This window comes from Prionailurus viverrinus, chromosome B1, assembly GCF_022837055.1.
Source record: "Prionailurus viverrinus isolate Anna chromosome B1, UM_Priviv_1.0, whole genome shotgun sequence".
In the NCBI taxonomy this organism is placed as follows: domain Eukaryota; kingdom Metazoa; phylum Chordata; class Mammalia; order Carnivora; family Felidae; genus Prionailurus; species Prionailurus viverrinus.
In genome coordinates, this window is record NC_062564.1 from 76,841,829 (window position 1) to 76,860,663 (window position 18,835).

Consider the following 18,835-nt stretch of genomic DNA (forward strand, 5'->3'; position numbering starts at 1 on the left):
AAAGACTTATTACCTTTTCACAAGATTTATATACATCTCAAAATGCCAGAGAAAGTACAGTTGACCCTGGGTCAACATAGGTTTGAACTGAGCAGGTATACTCATATGTGGATTTTTTGGATAAATATATACTTGAAATGTCTTTTCCTTAGACATTCTTAACATTAAAAAAATTTTTAATGTTTATTTTTGAGAGAGAGGGAGAGAGAGAGAGAGAGAGAGAGAAACGAAAACACAGAGCATGAGTGGGGGAGTGGCAGAGAGGGAGACACAGAATCCAAAGCAGGCTCCAGGCTCTGAGCTGCAGGAACTGTGAGATCATGACCTGAGCCGAAGTTGGACCCTGAGCCGAGTGAACCACCCAGGAACCCCAATTCTTAAAATTTTCTTTTCTCCAGCTTATTTTATTATAGGGATACATATAATACATACAACATACAGAATGTATGCTAATAGACTGTTTATGTTATCAGTAAGTCTTCTAGTCAGCAGTAGGCTGTCAGTAAGTTTTTGTGGATTCAAGTTTTACTTGATTAAAAAAAGTTTTTTTTTAAGTGTTTATTTTTGAGAGAGAGAGCACAGCCAGGGGAGGGGCAGAGAGAGAGGGAGGCACAGAATCCAAAGTAGGCTTCAGGCTCTGAACTGTCACCACAGAGCTTGACACAGGGCTCAAACTCACTATCTGCAAAATCATGACCTGAGCCGAAGTTAGATGCTTACCCGACCGAGCCACCCAGGCGCCCCACGTTTTGCTTGAGTTTTGACTGCATGTGAGGTTTGGGGGGATTTGGCACCCCATCCCTTGTGTTGTTCAAGGGTTACTGTATTTTGAACTTCAGGTTTTCTACAGGAAGTGCTCAAGAGAGGAGAGGGAATTTTCTTTTTTAACACCAGGGAACATTTAAAATAAAAATTTTTTAGGTTTGTGTTTCCCTTTGTACCACCCATTTTAATATGAGCAGTAAGAAGTCAAGTGACTAGCCCAGACTCATATAGGAGAAATGTAAAACATGTTTAAGGGTTAGTGGAGGAACTCTCCGAGACAGTAGAACCAAAAGACAAAGGGATTGAAAATAGAGATATGGTAAGAAAATTAGAGGAGTATTCAGTGCAGTGTCAAAATATAGTAATCCTAGAAAGCAAGAATAGGTGAAAAAGGAGACAAAGGTATAAATTAATAGATTCAAGAAAATTTCCCAGAGCCAAGGATATTTGTTGCTTGATTGGAAGGACCCAATGGGTGTTTAGCACAATGGATGAAAATAGATCTGTGCTGAAAATCATTGTGAAATTTGAAAGCACTAAGAGCAAGGATATTTTATATGATTTCACAGGGAACAAAATAGTTTATATAAAGGATATCAGAGTAGGCTGAGACTTCGCAACAGAAGCACAGAAATAAGTGAAGAAATACCTTTCAAATTCTGGGGATTAATGCTATCCAACCTATGGTTTTATACTCTGTTAATCAAGTATGGAGGTAAAATAAATGTTTTAAAGTCTCAAAAACTTAGTTTACATGTACTTATTTTTTGAGAAGGCGCCAGAGGATATACACACCAAAAGGAGAGCTTTAAACAAATATATGGGACATAGGGAAAAGGAGAGGCAACGTGGAAGAGAGATGAGAAGGGATCTCTAGGACCATGGTTCAGGGAGATCCTGCAATGATAGCTATGTAGTAGACATATGACAGTCTTTCTAAACTGGAATGGTTTGACTTAGGAGACAGATATAGAGGGAAGCTATTGTCAATGAAATGCCACCTGCCGTTATAACTTTTTTTTTTTTTTTTTTTTTTTTTAACCTGAGAACAAATTACCTACATGTGATAGGCCCGTATTCCTCCTGCCTGGATCATTTGTACATTCATGCTTCTCTCCTCAAAAAAGTGGTCTGCTTTGATTTACTTCTGAGAGTAGAGGTAGACCATGGTGAGAATTGGAAGATACAAAGTAGTATACTTCTTGTACGTTATTCATGCCAGATACCTACTACCTGGCCCACACTACCCCTTATAGATGCTCTAGTTCTTAACGCCTTGTATATTTCCTAATGGCCTTGCCAACAGACTTCCTAGAAATACCCTTATATACCCTCTTATAGAAACTGAAGAGAAACTTCAGGAACTGTAGCTTGTCTTCTGATAGCCTTTATTTATTTATTTATTTAGCAATATTGCCCTTTTATTTGATGGCTGGCTAAGATTATGCTATATTTAGCTTCTCAAACTAAACTTGATAAGTATTTTTACTGTATAGGTAGTAGAGCTGTTAACAAACAGGTAGGGAACAACAGAAGTGTAAGAATGTTGATTTGCTCTTAATAAGGGTAGGGAGGTTGGGAGTACAGTTGAGGATGGGCACATAGAGGAATTGTGAGGTAGTAGTATTCCGTTTCCTGTTGTGGATAGTAGGTGTATTGGGTTTAAAAAATTACTCTTTGATCTGTATGTATAAATTGTATGTATTTATGTTTATGGATATATTTTATAATAAAAAATTTAAAATCCTTAAATTGAGTAAAATGAAAGCAAATAATTATTGAAAACTAAACTTACTGTGTTTGAAATAAAGGATCTATTTTCAAAATCACTCTGAGGTTGGTGGTATGAAACTTGCCTTCTCTAGACAATAATAATTGTCTTATCAGTGCAGAAATGATTTCCCTAAAGTCAGTTTTCCAAATAGACTAAATGATACCTTAAGAAATCGGATCATTAAAAACAACAACAACAACAACAACAACAACAACAACAACAACAAACCTATCTTGTCTTACTCTTACTCAAAATTTTCTAGTGGCTCTCTCTCTGAATAAAATTCAAAATCATTAATACAGTCTATAGTTCTCTGTAACTATGATCTAGCCAATGCCTTCCTCTGTGACCTTATCTATAGTTCTCTTTCTACTGTTTATTGTTCCTCCAACATACCACGATTATTTTGGCTACTAGGGGCTTTGCATTTGTTTTTCCTTCTGCCTGAAATTGTTTTCCTTTTCATATTCATATAACTTTCTGTCTCACTTTATTCTGATCTCTGTTCAATATAATATCCTTAGAGACCTTCCCCAGTTACTCTACTACATCATCCCACCTAGACTTTTATTTTCTTTTTTTTTCCACCTTCAAATCTCTCACTATTAACTGACATTATCTTATATTTTTGTATATTTGTTTTCAATCTCCTTCATTAGATTGTAAGCCTCATGAAGGCAAGGACATTGTGTTCATCACACAGTGCCTGGCATGCTTTGGGTGTTCAGTAAATTTTGCTGACTAGATAATGAGAAGTTGGTCAATTAAAATAAGTTAGTTCAGGGCACATGGCTTACTCAGTTGGTAGAGCATGTGACTCTTAATCTCAGGGTTGTGAGTCAAGTCCCACATTGGGTGTGGACCTATTTAAAACAAAACAAAACAAAACAAAACAAAACATTAAAAAAAATGGTTATAAAATAAATTGATATTTTGTTAATGTTACTGTGCCATTTTATTCTTTAGAATATATGCATTACATTTTGAAATATTCAGAAAAATTCCCCCAGTATTTATAATTTGTAAAATGTTTATTTTCCAAACATTTTTATTTTTAGCTGTATCCTATTAAGGCATGAGCATACTGTATATATTATGAGTGAAGGTTAGTAAATAGCTATTGAAAAAATGTGTGCATTGTGCATTATTTAAACATTTGTTTGCCTTTTACCCATATGTATACATACCTATGATTCAAAAATGCCTATGTGTCTTTGTGCACAAAAATCATCTTTTCCTGTCATCTACTACCATCCTCCCATACTAGGGCTCAATAAATGTTTGTTGACTAAAGGTTCAGTTTGCTGTATATATTATAATAATGTAGGTTACAGGAACAAACAGTTCTAACATTGGTAAACTATAATTATGTCTGTACTTTCTGCTTGTATTATACTTCTTTCTGAGGGGTGTTTCCTGTTCTAACACCAGTGGCAACCAGATAATGGTGGCTATAATAATCTTTGGTAAGAAAATTATTGAGGTAAAAGTGTGCAGGGCCAGGCATGATAAGAGTTGATGTTCATAGTGCCTGATACATACTAGTCAGTCACAAGCAAGTGGCGTTGGGTGGATGGATGGATGGATGGACGGATGGATGGATAACCTGGAACTTGCAGGCTATTTTGACCAGTTTAGACTTTGAAAATTATGGTTGAGCTTTGGGGAAGGATTGGATTTTTTTCTCATTGCTGAATTTGTATTAGTTTAGTAAGAAAAAGTTTTACTAAATAAATATATGGAGAGCTGCTATAATAGTGGGCATAATTAATTGATATTTTTAATCTATGTTGAGGATAAGTCACATGGAAATGGATTTTCACTGCAGTTAAAACAATGTATTATCTAGTGTACAAAGCCCTTCACAACGCTATATACTTAGATCCTGGTACAGTTTATAGAGGTCACTGGAATAGTATATTCTTTTCATATATATGTTTAAGAATAGGCTAAGTAAGGATGTTATTGTGGTTTAAAGCCATGCTACCTATCATCATTAAGTATAGCTCTCATTTTTTTTGAGTATTTAAATTTTTGTGATTGACTTTTTGTTCATTTTATAAGATAAGGATATTCTAGGAAAATTATTTTATTGTGTTATATAAAACCATTTATTTGAAAAATAGTTAAATTTTTAATTTTATGTACTGTATGTTCTGTTTTTCTTTCTTTTTTGCATATTTTGACTGGATGTTTTTCATCTAGGTCACTTTTGAAATACACAAAGAAAATCTTGCCAATATATTCAGAGAACACCAGGGAAAGGTTGATGAAGAAATTGGGCAATGTTCAAGTCCAGTTGGAGCAGTCTCTGTCATTAGCAGGGATGTTAATGTTTCAGTAGCATCCCAGCAATCAGATATGAAGGATTGTCCTGTGTCTACTCATATCCCCAGAAATAGTGATGAAAAGTCAAGTATTGAGAAGACAATTTCAGTAAACTCTACATCCAGCGTTGGACTGCAAACTCCTAACACGTCTAATGAAGAAAGGAAAACTGGTCAAGAAAATCAGGAGTTACTGGATGAAGTCCCTTTAGAGGAAACACTGATAAATGAAACAATTCATATAGATGATTTAGAAGTATCTTCTGATACAATAGGTGAGACTGTTTCCTCTAATTCTTTTAAAAGAGCTGGCAAAGGTATAATAACTGTTAGTGAAGTAACTGCTTCTGTAAGTTCTCCTTCAGAAGAGGATGCTTCAGAGGTGCCAGAATTATTGGAGAAATCTATAGTAGAGGAAGATGATGATTATGTAGAACTGAAAGTAGAAAGTAGTCCTACTGAGGAAGCCAGTCTACGCACAGAACTCCAAGAAGATAGTTTGTCTCCAGCTGCCTCTGAAGCCAGTGAAAGACTGGACATGTTTAGTAATGACAACAAATTAATATTTCAAGAGGAAGAATCTGTAAATAAGAAGCAAACGGACAGCGAAACTCAAGATTCCAAAGACTCTGGAATCTTGACTATGCCAGCATCAGGGTCTCCGGCTACCTCACCAGACGCTACTGTTTCCCAGACACTTGTACAATCAGATATTGGTGCAATGCTAGAGGAAGGGAAGAAAACAAGTAACTCTGATAGAGAAACCAAATTACCTAGTGATTCTCCTGGTAATATCTTTGAGTCTCCTACTACTTCTGAGCAGAGGATTGCTAAATTGGACGTTTCCAGTGTTGCTACAGATACTGAGAGATTGGAGTTGAAGGCCAATACAAACATGGAAGCATCTCACCCCCATCAACCTGTGCTTGAGGTGATTATATTTACTGTATTCTTGAAGTGTATTTGCATTGAAATAAGATAGAGCAAGTGTATATACTTACATTTTATTTTTTTTTGGAGTTGATTCATATCCTATTTGCAATTATATAAATGCGATGAATGTAAAGATTATATTTGTTTTCTTTAGCACAAGGTTTTAGTGTGAATTGATTAAATGGCAGCTTTTATTATTATTTTTACCACAAGATCACCAGAAGTTACTACTTTCTACTTTCAAGATTTAGGATTGTAATAATTTTAGTTTAGAAAGCAAATATTGGAAATACTTGTCTTTACCTTTATTTGATAACATAATCGTAGTTATTAGCACATTAATTTTCTGACAAAAATCTAGGGCTGTTGTCCTGCAGAACCACCTACTAGTGTATAATTTTATATATGAAGCATGTAGTTTAAAATTGTTCCACGAGGTTTGTTTATTTTGTAAGAGTGGTGGAACCTTTCTGAGATCAAGAGGCACAGCTTTCTCCTTTACTAGTATCTCAGAATAATTCATGAGACAGTGGTTGATTCCATGTTATAATTTTTCATGCTGTTCACCTCTTAACTCCCTCTTTCCTATTTTGTTGGGTGTTCTTAATTTTGTTATCTTTATGTTTGTTTTTAATTTTAACCAATTTATAATCCAGATACTGCCTTTCTTTCCTCCTCATATTCAAATCTAAGAACTTCTTGATTCCTTTGTAGAAATGATACATTAGCTGGTTGTAATACCAAATGGTTCCAAGCTAATGACTGTTGAATTACGGTAGTTAGCATTTTTGGTAACTTGGCTTTAAATGTATTAAAGTTTTCTTTTCAAACGTTTTATTTATTTTGAGACAGGGAGAGACAGAGCATGAACAGGGGAGGGTCAGAGAGAGGGAGACACAGAATCTGAAACAGGCTCCAGACTCTGAGCAGTCAGCACAGAGCCCGACGCGGGGCTCGAACTCACGGACTGAGAGATCATGACCTGAGCTGAAGTTGGCCGCTTAACCGACTGAGCCACCCAGGCGTCCCTAAATGTATTAAAGTTTTAATGTTATTACTTATTGATTATTTTTCTGTAAATTTGGTTCCTTAGTATCTTCAAATGTGATTATTTGTTAGATGAATTGCATAGGAGCTATTATTATTAATACCTTCTTTGAAGTTCAATTTATTTTATTACTCTTCTAAATTTACTGTATTAGATGTCAAGGCAACAGGAGGGGCCAGGTCAAGGAATAGCACCAGATGGAGGTAATGGACAAAGGAGGGATTCCAGATCTGCTATGTTTCGTATTCCTGAGTTCAAATGGTCTCAAATGCATCAACGTTTGCTCACTGATCTATTATTTTCAATAGAAACAGATATACAGATGTGGAGAAGGTATGTCCCTATGTTTGTTATAGAAGATGTGTATGAAGTTTAGTGTTTGTTTAAAGAAATTTATATAGTTAACATTTTGCAATTTATTTCAGACATTAGTTAAAAAGTAGAATATAAATTATTTCTGTGATAGGGTTTTATTGAATTAACTTTTTTGGCCATTGTAAAAATGAGCTACCCAGTCTGAATTACAAAAAACTGAAAATCAGAGATTTTTCTTTTAAAAAATGTGCTGAAGATTTCCTGTAGCATAAAAGCTAAGTTGGTTTATCTATAAGTACTAAAAATAAAAAAATTGGACTCTATAACACCCAATTCTCCAATGTAGTTTTGGTATAAGAAATCTGTATATTTCAGATTATCTATTGTATGATTTATGTTTTTGAAATGCCTAATTGGTTTATTGTTACTTGTATACTACACTTATCCTGTTTAAAAGCATGTTATGGCTTTATCTAAGAAAATGTTAGTAGAAAATTTATTTTTATTTGCACATTTAACACCATTTGCCTCTTAGTTTTTGCTATGTGACTTCTCAATTTTGTTCCCAGTTAAGGATAATTCAACTTTTTATATACAAGATGAATAGTATTATATGTTTCAGCACTGAAAAGGGGCATGGATAGTAACTCCTGATATGAAATGGTCTACATCTTGTGAAGAAGTACATCCCCAACATGTCTGTTGTATCATTATCATTACCTCAGCTTTAAAGACGAAGCAAACGCACTGTCTTATCCTCCCTCCCCTCAAGTAGGCAAACTGTGATTTCCTTTCTTTAGCTTTATCAGTAAACATCATTTATCTTTGGACAGCCATTCAACAAAGACAGTTATGGACTTCGTGAATAGCAGTGATAATGTCATCTTTGTACACAACACAATTCATCTCATCTCTCAAGTGATGGACAATATGGTCATGGCTTGTGGGGGTATACTGCCATTGCTTTCAGCTGCTACATCGGCTACAGTAAGGATTTAACTACTCTATAAAATTGGTGTGAAAATGCTACTGTTATGCATCTTTGTTAACACTTGAATGTGGTGGTTACTATGCATCATAAGTGCATTAAGCCAAAAGTAACAGTATCTTTTACAGTTACCTGAAAGGACCTTAGAATCTGTTCCAAGAATGAAAGAACTAAAAATTACGTTGATTTCTTAGGTATGAGTCAGCTAGAGAATATGATTGGTGGTGGTTCACCTGTACTTTTCTGTTGCCTTCTTTTTAGATGAAAAAGGAAAACATTCTGTTGAACTAGATTTCTGAAAGCTGGCTTTTTATAAAACTTAGAAATTTGGCGAATGTATCCAAGAAAATTAGATTTTTATCAAAATATAGATATAAATTTCAAATTCTGTTCCTTACAGCATGAGCTGGAGAATATAGAACCTACTCAAGGCCTTTCAATAGAAGCCTCTGTGACATTTTTGCAGAGGCTAATCAGCCTTGTGGATGTGCTTATATTTGCAAGTTCTCTTGGCTTTACTGAAATTGAAGCTGAAAAAAATATGTCTTCTGGAGGAATTTTGCGACAGTGTCTCCGACTAGGTGAGCTGTTAAAACCTATCAGGAATTTACTTTGAAAGTTTTCAGTTATCTTGACATATTAGATTGAAATTATCTTTTATCTGTTGTTGGGAAAATGAGTACTAGGCAATTTGTCATATGCTTTTTTTTTTAATCTCCAAAGAGTGAAGACTATCTAAGTACTATGCTTATAGTAGTAGTTATAAAATTGGCTAGAGGAATGACATGTTTTAAAAAATCTCAGTTGATTGTGGTCACCATTACCCCTCCTCCTCTGATCTTTTTTTGCTCAAAAATGGTGCTTCTCAGATTTTAAGATGATTCATACACAAGAAATCACCATAGCATCTTGTTAAAATGCAGTTAGTATGGGGTGAGGTCTATAATTGCCTAACATCCCAGGTGATGTTGAAACTGCTATCTTACAAACATACTTGAGTAGCAAGATTCTAAAACTAGCATCATTCAAGTACAGCCTTTATCCACATGAGCCATGGTAATTTGTTGGAACAGTTCCTGCAATCTAGATCTCTATTCTCCTGGAGGCATTTCTTGCTTAGGTAAAAGTTAAAATACATAAAGAATTTTTAATGTCATCAGGGCTTCCTTAGGTGAAGCAAAATATTTTCTCTGGGCAGAAGGTTTCCTGCATCTAGTTGTAAATACTGAGGTTTTGTTAATGATTTGCTTATTAAATGGAGAGAAGCAGGTAGGAAGAGGTGGTTGAAGAAATGGAAGCAAAACCACTAGGAACCATTGCCACATGAAGAGAGATCAGAAATAAGGCATCTGTGGAAATGTAACACTAAAGGTGGAAAATCTCATTGTTAATGAAATATTTTCCCATTTTTAGCATGAGTGTCTGTTATATAAGCTGAGATATATTTAGACTTCTTTGGTGCACTGATTATGTTTTGATTACTCAAAATGCTATTCAAACTACTTTTCAACTTGGGATGCTCTAAAGAACTTGATGTGACAGTTTTTAGAAATTTGTTTTAAAATTTTAATTAGATTCAAATGGTAAGTATAAGAAAACAAAAACTGTCATTTATTGACTACACTTTTTATTGCAGATTTCCAATGAGTCAGCAATTATTTTCTTTTATTCATGAGGATATTTGAGATCAGAGAAATTAGGAAATGTATTAAAAATCCAAAAGCTGTAGTTGGTGAAGTTAGAATTTGAATATAGTTTAACTTGTTTTCCGACTTTTTCTGTTGTAACATACTTCCTTGAACTTTCTATTAGTAATATAATTAAACTATTTTGACTCCATTGCTTTTGTATATGCCATTTTTTTTAAACGTTGCCACTTTCCTATAAAGAGTATCCTTCTGGAATTAAAAATACAAGGCTATGCTATCAATGTGTCACTACACTCAAGTATTCCGAAATTAGGGAAATACTCATTTTCATAATTTGATCTACCCCAGCATCATGTCTTTTTATATATGGAAGTGAGATTCTGAAAACTATTTGTTCAAAGTCTTTAATAGAGTATGGTAAGCTTGGTAAACAATCCCAGTGTTTGATCCCTGGTCTCCTCATTCCTATTCTTTCCTGAGGTTGGAGGTGAGAAGGCAGGATGGCAACAGTTAAGAGTAGCTTCTACTACTGAGACTGCCGAGTGTGATAGGTTTTTAACTTTGCGATACCCAAACTTGATTTTATGCAACCTGGGACAAAAAAGTGCAAAAGTTATTTTTCTGGGCCTGATTTCAAATTTGAGAGTCATTTTCCATACTCTCTTGCCCTCCCTCCCTCACTATATTCCTTGTTTCCTTTTCCCCAACTTTTGTTGCTGTCTTGCACTTATCTGAATACTTTCCTGTTTCAGTTCTATGCTAGCCATAGGATAGTCTGGTAGTAGAGTCCCCAGAGAAGTTTGCCATTTTGTTCTTAATTTGCTCTCCTACTCTTGTTCAGTTTATATAGCCTGAGTGCTACTGATCTGATCAAGAACTGAGATGATTCACATGATAATAAGCATTTCATAGTCATGTTTGCATTACCTAATTCATCATTTAAACTTCAAAATTAATTTCTAAATAACCCGAGTAATTGATGGGGGACACATTTAGAGAGGTAGTTTTTTGAACAGGTGATTCATTTAATTTACTACTTATTTTAAGTTGTTGAAAATGTTCCAACCAAATTCTAGAATTTACATAACTCACAGGTTAGCAAACAGTGTTATTGCAGGCTCTTTAAAATTTTATAATCATAAGTTATATATAACATGAATACTATAGGATTTATGCTCAGAGAAGGTCACCATTTTAAGAGTATAATATTGGTGAAACTGTTCAGTTAGTCAAAAACAAAACAGAAAAAGGTTAATATCTGGTAGTAATATACTGGAACATCAAATCTTCAGCAAAGATTTGGAGATCCTTAGGCTTATAAATGTGTTGGTTTCTACTGGATGAAATTATTATTATTATTATTATTATTATTATTATTTATTTATTTTTTTACCCTTTATTTATTTTTGAGAAACAGAGAGAGAAAGAGCATGAGCAGGAGAGGGGCAGAGAGAGGGGGAGACACAGAATCCGAAGCAGGCTTCAGGCTCCAGACTCTGAGCTGTCAGCACAGAGCCTAATGCGGAACTCGAACTCACAAACTGCAAGATCATGACCTGAGCCAAAGTTGGATGCTTAACCGACTGAGCCACCCAGGCGCCCCAAAATTATTTTTATTATTATTATTATTTTGAGTATAGTTGACACACAATATTACATTAGTTTCAGGTGTACAGCTTAGTGATTTGACAGGTTTATACATTAGGCTAGGTCCAGTTACGTTGCTATTACAATATTATTGACTGTATTCCTTATGCTCTGCTGTTTATTCCTGTGACTTACTCATTCCATAGTTGGAGGCCTACATCTGTCTTTACCCTTCACTCATTTGGCCCATTTGCCACTGCCCTACCCTCTGATAACCATTAGTTCTTTGTATTCATAGGCCTGATTATGCTTTTATTTGTTTATTAATTTTTTTTTTTTAGATTCTATTTATGAGTGGAATCATACGGTATTTGTCTTCCTCATTCTGACTTATTTCACTTAGCATAATACTGGAGAGGCTATTTTGGACTTTATTAATCACAGTCTCTTTTCTGCCCCCCACCTTTTAAACGGTTTTAATGAAAACCAGTTAAAAGTAGACTCTGTAAATATTTTCTATAAATGTTCTACCTTTTATCAGTCTCTATAAATATGTTGCTATAGTGATAGACCGTAAGAAATACATGAAAGTTTTAAGTTTAACTATTTTACTTTGATGAAGGTGATAGGTTGTTATTATAGACTAGTTCATAGCAGTGTGATTTGCTTTCTCTTTTTTCCTACTTTTCAGTTCTTTTCTTCCCTATCTTTTCCTTAATAAAAGATCATTCCACTTTAGCTTAGGTAAGCTCTAAGAAACACTAGCCTGTTGATTTAGTTCCCTGAAATGATTCTCTCTTAGCAGTGGGCCCTAACAGTGTAGCTAACAAAGTCACAAAACAACCACGAGGTGATAGAGTCCAGGAACATTGTAGGAATTTGCTGAAAGTAATCTGTTTCAAATAAAAGCTTATGTAAATCATATTATGTAGGTGATTTTTATCAATTCCAAAATCTTAAATAAAATTTTCTGGCCCAATCTTTTCCTTAAATTACAGTGTGTGCTGTGGCAGTTAGGAATTGTTTAGAGTGTCAGCAGCATTCACAGCTGAAAGCTAGAGGAGATGCAGCCAAGGGCCAGAAAACAGTACACAGCCTGATTCCCATGGGGAAATCTGCCGCAAAGGTAAGCATACAGAATAATTAATTTAATAAAAAAGTACCTCTTACTTTATGAATAAGATCTTAGATTTAATTGTTCATTTCAACATAAAGTTAAGTAAATCTGACAAAGGTTCTAAAATAGTTATTTTAGTCTGTGGACATAACATTCAAATATTTGTGTTTAAATATACAGTAAAGATTTGCTTATACTTAATCTTGTCTGCTTTTCCAAGTGTTTACTTTTCTAGTGTCTTTGTTATGTCAAATATGTCAATTTCCTTTGAATATGTCAATCTGTATTTCATGAACTTGGTGAGTTAGCATGCAGTTTAATTTTTCCTTTATGGCTCCCTTCTGTGACCCCCACCTGTATCCCAGTACCCCTAAAAAGAAGACAGAAGGAAGTAGGAAAAATAAGCTAGGAGAAACAATGTTACAGCCTTTTTTTCCTGGTTCTTGGAATACTGTGCTAATATTTTAAAATGTCTGTGTAATACATATATATTTTTTGTCTTAAATAGAGTCCAGTGGACATTATAACTGGTGGTATATCTCCAGTAAGAGATTTTGACAAGCTTCTACAAGACATGGATATTAATCGGCTTAGGGCAGTTGTCTTCAGAGACATAGTAAGTTACAATATTTCTTTCACATACTCTTAGCTGATACATATTTCTACCTAGGCCCAAAGTATTGAAAGGAAAAACTTTCTGTGATATAAAACAGTTGAATAGAGATAAGAAGGACTAGAACCAATTCTCATGACAATAATTTTAGAATCTTAGAATATTGGACAGTACTATTTATATAAGTGGAATTAATATATCAGAGTAATGATACTGAAAAGAATAAAACATTATTACATAGTAAGCACTGTAAGTGCTTCACATGCACTAAGTCCAACGACTTCTTGAGTTGTGTACTTTTGTAATTCTCATTTTATAAATGAGGAATCTGAGGCAGAGAGCTTGAGTAACTTGTTCAAGTTAATGGAGCTAGTAAATGATAGGATTCCAACCCAGCAGTCTTAAGCTCCAGAATCTACGCTCTGAAAGTAATGAAATGTTCAAATTCTGAATGGCATATTATTTTTACTGAATATTGGATGTTTTTCCCTCAAACAACTAGAATTACAATAATGAAATGTGGCAGTTTTAATTTTTAAAAAATGTTTGTTTTAGTTGATTTTGACATATGGCGCAGTTTTCACGTATAAATTGTAAAGTCATATAAGAAAGTCTAAAGAATAAAGAAAGTATAAAGATGAAAATAAAAATTATTTGGGGGTGCCTAGGTGTACAGTTGGTTAAGTGTCTGACTCTTGATTTTTGACTTGCTCAGGTCCTAATCCCAGGGTTGTGTAGGACTCCATGCTGGGTATGGAGCCTGCTTAAGATTCTCTCTCTTTTCTCTCTCTCTCTCTCTCTCTCTCTCTCTCTGTGCCCCTCCCCTGATCATGCTCTTTCTCTGTCCAAAAATTATATATTATATATATATATGTGTATATATATATGTTTGTAATCCTCACCAGTATTTGTAGTATTATCATTACTTAATAATTATTAAACACTTACTGCATTTAGTACTAGATGTTCTATTTTACATGCAAGTCTTTTTATAAATTTTAAAACTTCTTTTTTTTTTTAATATGAAATTTATTGTCAAATTGGTTTCCATACAACACTCAGTGCTCATCCCAACAGGTGCCCTCCTCAGTGCCCATCAGTTTTAATTTTCCCTCCTCTTTTTGTAGGGTCTTGGTGCTCTTTTGAGTTCTTAACTAAGTTTTGTACACATATACAATTTGTTAATAGTAGTTGTAGTTAATAGTTATTACCTATAGTTAGCAGTTACTGAATGTTTACTGTGTTTTAAGCATGGAAATGGATGCTCTGTATCATTTAATTCATGTAGTAATCCTATGAGAAAGATGGAAGTTAAATATTATGGTTAAGATCACACAAATAATAAGAGATGGAAGTGGGTTAAGGACCTAGGGAATGTGGTTCTTGGAATTTTGATCTTAACCATTAGGTGTGTTGCCTCCTTAGATCTCCATATATTTGCTTTTTTTTTTTTTTTTATTTTTTTTTTAAAAATTTTTTTTTTCAACGTTTATTTATTTTTTGGGGGACAGAGAGAGACAGAGCATGAATGGGGGAGGGGCAGAGAGAGAGGGAGACACAGAATCGGAAACAGGCTCCAGGCTCTGAGCCATCAGCTCAGAGCCCGACGCGGGGCTCGAACTCACGGAGCGCGAGATCGTGACCTGGCTGAAGCCGGACGCTTAACCGACTGCGCCACCCAGGCGCCCCTCCATATATTTGCTTTTTGATAGCTCTTATTATTCCTTTCGTTAAGAAACCATCAACTGTTTTTTTTTTTCCCCTAAACCCACTGACTGTGGTTTATTTTGGGACCAAATATTGTTGCTACTTTCCTTTTCTTTGGTTGAGTCCATTGCCCCATAGCTTTGTTTTTCCTACAGTGATTTTTAAAAATCTATTATAAGTAATATAATTCTTTTGCTTTAAATATTCTTTAATGGCTTCCCATAGTACTTGAAATGAAAATTCCTCATCTTGGCTCTTTATGATTTGGCTCTTTGGAACTTTGTAATAAGTTTTTATGTCAGGATATTTGGACAGAGAATTAGAGTATCTCTTATGTTTAACATGTAATTTTTAAAAGTAATTAATAACTAAAATTTTTTTTTTGTAATTAAAAAAGTTTTATAATCATAGGAGTTTTAGAAAAAAGACTGTGTTTCCCAAACTATATCCCAGAGTCTCTTTTAGCATAATCCAATTTTGATGAAAAAGGAAATGACCTTAGATTGGCAATATAAAGAAGTTACTACCCTGAGGTTAAGTGCTAAACTTTGTAAACGCTCTAATCTGAGTTCACATTTGCTTTTTCAGTTACTATATGCCTTTAGGTCAATTATTCTTCTAGGCCTCATCTTGTTAAAAGGGGTTAATGAATGTGTTTGAACTACATAGTACAGTGCCCGGTCCATTATAAGTATTCAGTAAGTGATACCTACAGTTGAAAACAAATTTATTTGGGGATAAAAGGCTGAAACATAAATATCTATGGGATGTTTCTTCTTTGGACAGAAATTAGGCTTATTCTATAAACTTCATACTGTAATAACTAAATATTGAACATATTAATGCGCTAAATAAGTATTTAGATAGTCATATAAATAATTTGTATAGATTAAGAAGTTAGAATCAAGTAAGTTATTTGCCTACATTTTTGGTGCCAACATCATTAGCAACAATTATTATAATAGTGCCAGTATTGTGGGGCAGTAGAACACAGGAGTGTTTGGAGAAAAGGAATGGTTAATAAAACAGGAAAATGTACATTTATCTTTTCCATCAAGGCTAATAAGGTCTTATATATGAGCCTAAAGAGTATCATAGATTCTTTACAGATTAATATTTGTATTAAATGGAAATGCTCAGGTTGAACATGATATCTCGTTCCTTCCCAGAAATTATGTCAAAAAAAATTTGACACTAGCTAATTGACTTTGTTTCATTTGCACCATTAGTTGCCATTTATTTATCTGCTAGGCAACAGTGTTCTTTGTTTTCCTTATTATAAGTTTTCTGCTACTCACGGTACCTCTGGTTTTCAGAATTTGATGGACTTAAAGTTTTTCCTTTAAGTGCAAACCTATTGTGAAAAATATTCAGAATAATGATGTGTGCAGGGTCCCTTTGAAGATGGAGTACTGGACTAGATGAAGAGGTCATCAGTATACTGACATGTAGGTGATCTGTAGAGCTATGATGAAGCCCTGACCTCTTCTAGAGGTCAACGTAGTTTGTCCTTTTCTTTCTGGCAGACACTATATTTTTAATCTTAGACACTTGGTTGTCTGTACTATTTAAAATGCTCTTGAGAATTCCTTTGGCATCTTGTTCTGTATCTGATTACCTTGCTTTTTTTCTCTTGGTTGTATGCCTTTTAGGAAAATTGTTAATTCTGATTTTTTTTTTTGCATATTCTTTTTTTTTTCTAAGTTTAGAGAGAAGGAGAGAGAGAGAGAGAAAGAAAGCACAAGTCAGGGAAAGGGGCATAGGGAGAGAGAGAATCTTAAGGAGGCTCCATGCTCAGTGTGGAGCCTGATGTGGGGCTTAATCCCTTGACCCTGAGATCATTACCTGAGCCCAAATCAAGAGTCAGACTAAGCCACCCAGGCGCCTCCGCATATTTTAATTCTTATGATTAGAAGTAAAAATAGTTATACATATGTAATGATAATTGCTTTTTGATTAATCTTACAAGGTATATTATGCCATATGTCTTCTGACTGAGTTACCTCATTTTAAAAACAAACCAAATTCTCTGTTTCCATGTTTCACAAGTATTAAAAACTCTCATTTACAGGCATTTTTCCAAGACTCTTTGCCTAATCTTTGTTGAGGTGAATTTATTATTATTTTCAGTGTATGTCAAAAGATTTTTGGATGTATTTTATATGTAAATATTGTCATGTAAAATAAGATCGAAACATGTTACTTAATAGTGGCATGATCAACTACTTTTATTTTTCCCTAGGAGGATAGCAAACAAGCTCAGTTTTTAGCCTTGGCAGTTGTATACTTCATCTCTGTTCTTATGGTCTCAAAGTACAGAGACATTTTGGAACCCCAAAATGAAAGGCGTAACCAGTCTAAAGAAGCTGGTAGTGAAAGTGGGAATTTATCACTTCCTGGTAAGCTTCCATATTTTATTCTCTGGGATCCAAAGTTCAAGTAAAACATTACCTAATAGTTAAAATATTCTGGAATTTAAATCCATTTATTTATAAAGTGAGAGTATATATTTTTAAATTAATAACTATATATTTCAATTTATTTTAAGTACTGTGTAGTTAATTGCAGTTGGGAGATGATTTTTGTTTTTTTTTTTTTAAATGAGCCATTTAATTAAAACATAAGTGAGAAAATGTTATCTTTTACAAATACCATGTTAAACATTTTTGTTTGCCTTGGCATTTATTGTGAAGAAGAAATAATTCATATTTCTCTATAAGAGGCAGATTTGCTAATAAATAACAGTAATAACTAGAGGTGTAGAGTAGCTGCAAGTTATAGATGTATAGTTAGAGAAGCACCTTTTGCAGTCATAGAAGTAGCTACCACTTAGTGGAGGTGATTTATTTATTTAATAAGCATTCATTCAGTACCGACTAGGTATTTGGGCATATTCATGAACAAAAGAGGAAAAGAACATCATCCTTCTTGGAGCTTATATATTCTTGTGAGAGGAGATTGAAAAGAAGAAGTAGATGTACTAAATAAATTGTATAGTATTTTAGAAGGTGGTAAGTTCTAAGAAAAGATAAAATTGAACAGAGAAAAATTTCAGGAATGATTAAGAGATATGGAGTGTGGGTTTTTACTCTAAGGAAAATGGAGAATTATTTGAGTGTTTTGAGATAGCAGTTGACAATTGACTTAAGTTTTTCAAAGTAACACTTGGGATTCTGTAGGGAGAATACATTCTAGAGGGCAAGGATGAAAAACAGTGTTTTAGTTGTGTACTTCCGTATAACATATTACCTCAGAGTTCAGTGGTTAAAGCCATAACTGTTTTAGTTTTGTTATCATGATTCTGTGAATTTAATTCATATAGGGCACAGTGAGTATCATTCATCCCTGCTCCAGATGATGTTTGCTGGGGTTGTAAAGTCTGAGATGGCTTTTCTACTCATACATCTAGTGCCTAGCAAGGATGGCTCCAAGAGCTGAGGCTGACTGACTCGAAATGGCTCAGCTGGGATTATATGTCTGGGTCCTTGATAATTGTTCTTAGTAAATTCTTTGGTTTTCCTCCATTAGTTCGGAGGGCCTCTATCTTTGTATAGTCTCTATACATGTTCCCTCTAGCAAGGTAGCCAGCTTGCTTACAGAGGTGTTCAGGGATTCTGAGAAATGCCCAAGCTGCCAGATCTTTGTAAAGTTTGAGCACAGAACTGGCCCAATGCTAATTCTGCCTCATTCTGTTGGTTAAAGTAAGTGAGGCCCAACCCTCATTCAAGGGAGTGAATACCAGAATGCATGGAGCAACAGAATTATTAATTTAACAGTCTCATACAACCAGTTGGGAGGATATTGCAATAATCCAGGAAAGAGTAGTTTTTGGGAGGACTAAAATGGTAGTTGTAGAGTAGTGAGCATTTGTCAGATTCTGGATATATTTTGATGGTAGAGCAGGATTTATTTATTTATTTATTTATTCATTTATTTATTTATTTAATCATTCATTCATTCATTCATTCATTTATTTAAATACATGAAATTTATTGTCAAATTGGTTTCCATA

The 18,835-nt window shown here is 34.3% G+C and overlaps 1 protein-coding gene across 5 annotated transcripts in view; it reads left to right on the forward strand.

Annotated features, from left to right (window-relative positions):
- Positions 1-18,835, forward strand: part of LRBA (LPS responsive beige-like anchor protein) — a 787,622-nt gene that overhangs the window by 199,130 nt on the left and 569,657 nt on the right. For all 5 annotated transcript variants that reach the window (XM_047856873.1, XM_047856874.1, XM_047856875.1 and 2 more), the window contains exons 23-29: positions 4,745-5,797; positions 7,002-7,180; positions 7,996-8,149; positions 8,551-8,731; positions 12,385-12,512; positions 13,012-13,119; positions 17,066-17,222. In XM_047856873.1, coding sequence (XP_047712829.1) covers positions 4,745-5,797; positions 7,002-7,180; positions 7,996-8,149; positions 8,551-8,731; positions 12,385-12,512; positions 13,012-13,119; positions 17,066-17,222 — 1,960 coding nt within the window. The remainder of the gene's footprint in view (positions 1-4,744; positions 5,798-7,001; positions 7,181-7,995; positions 8,150-8,550; positions 8,732-12,384; positions 12,513-13,011; positions 13,120-17,065; positions 17,223-18,835) is intronic.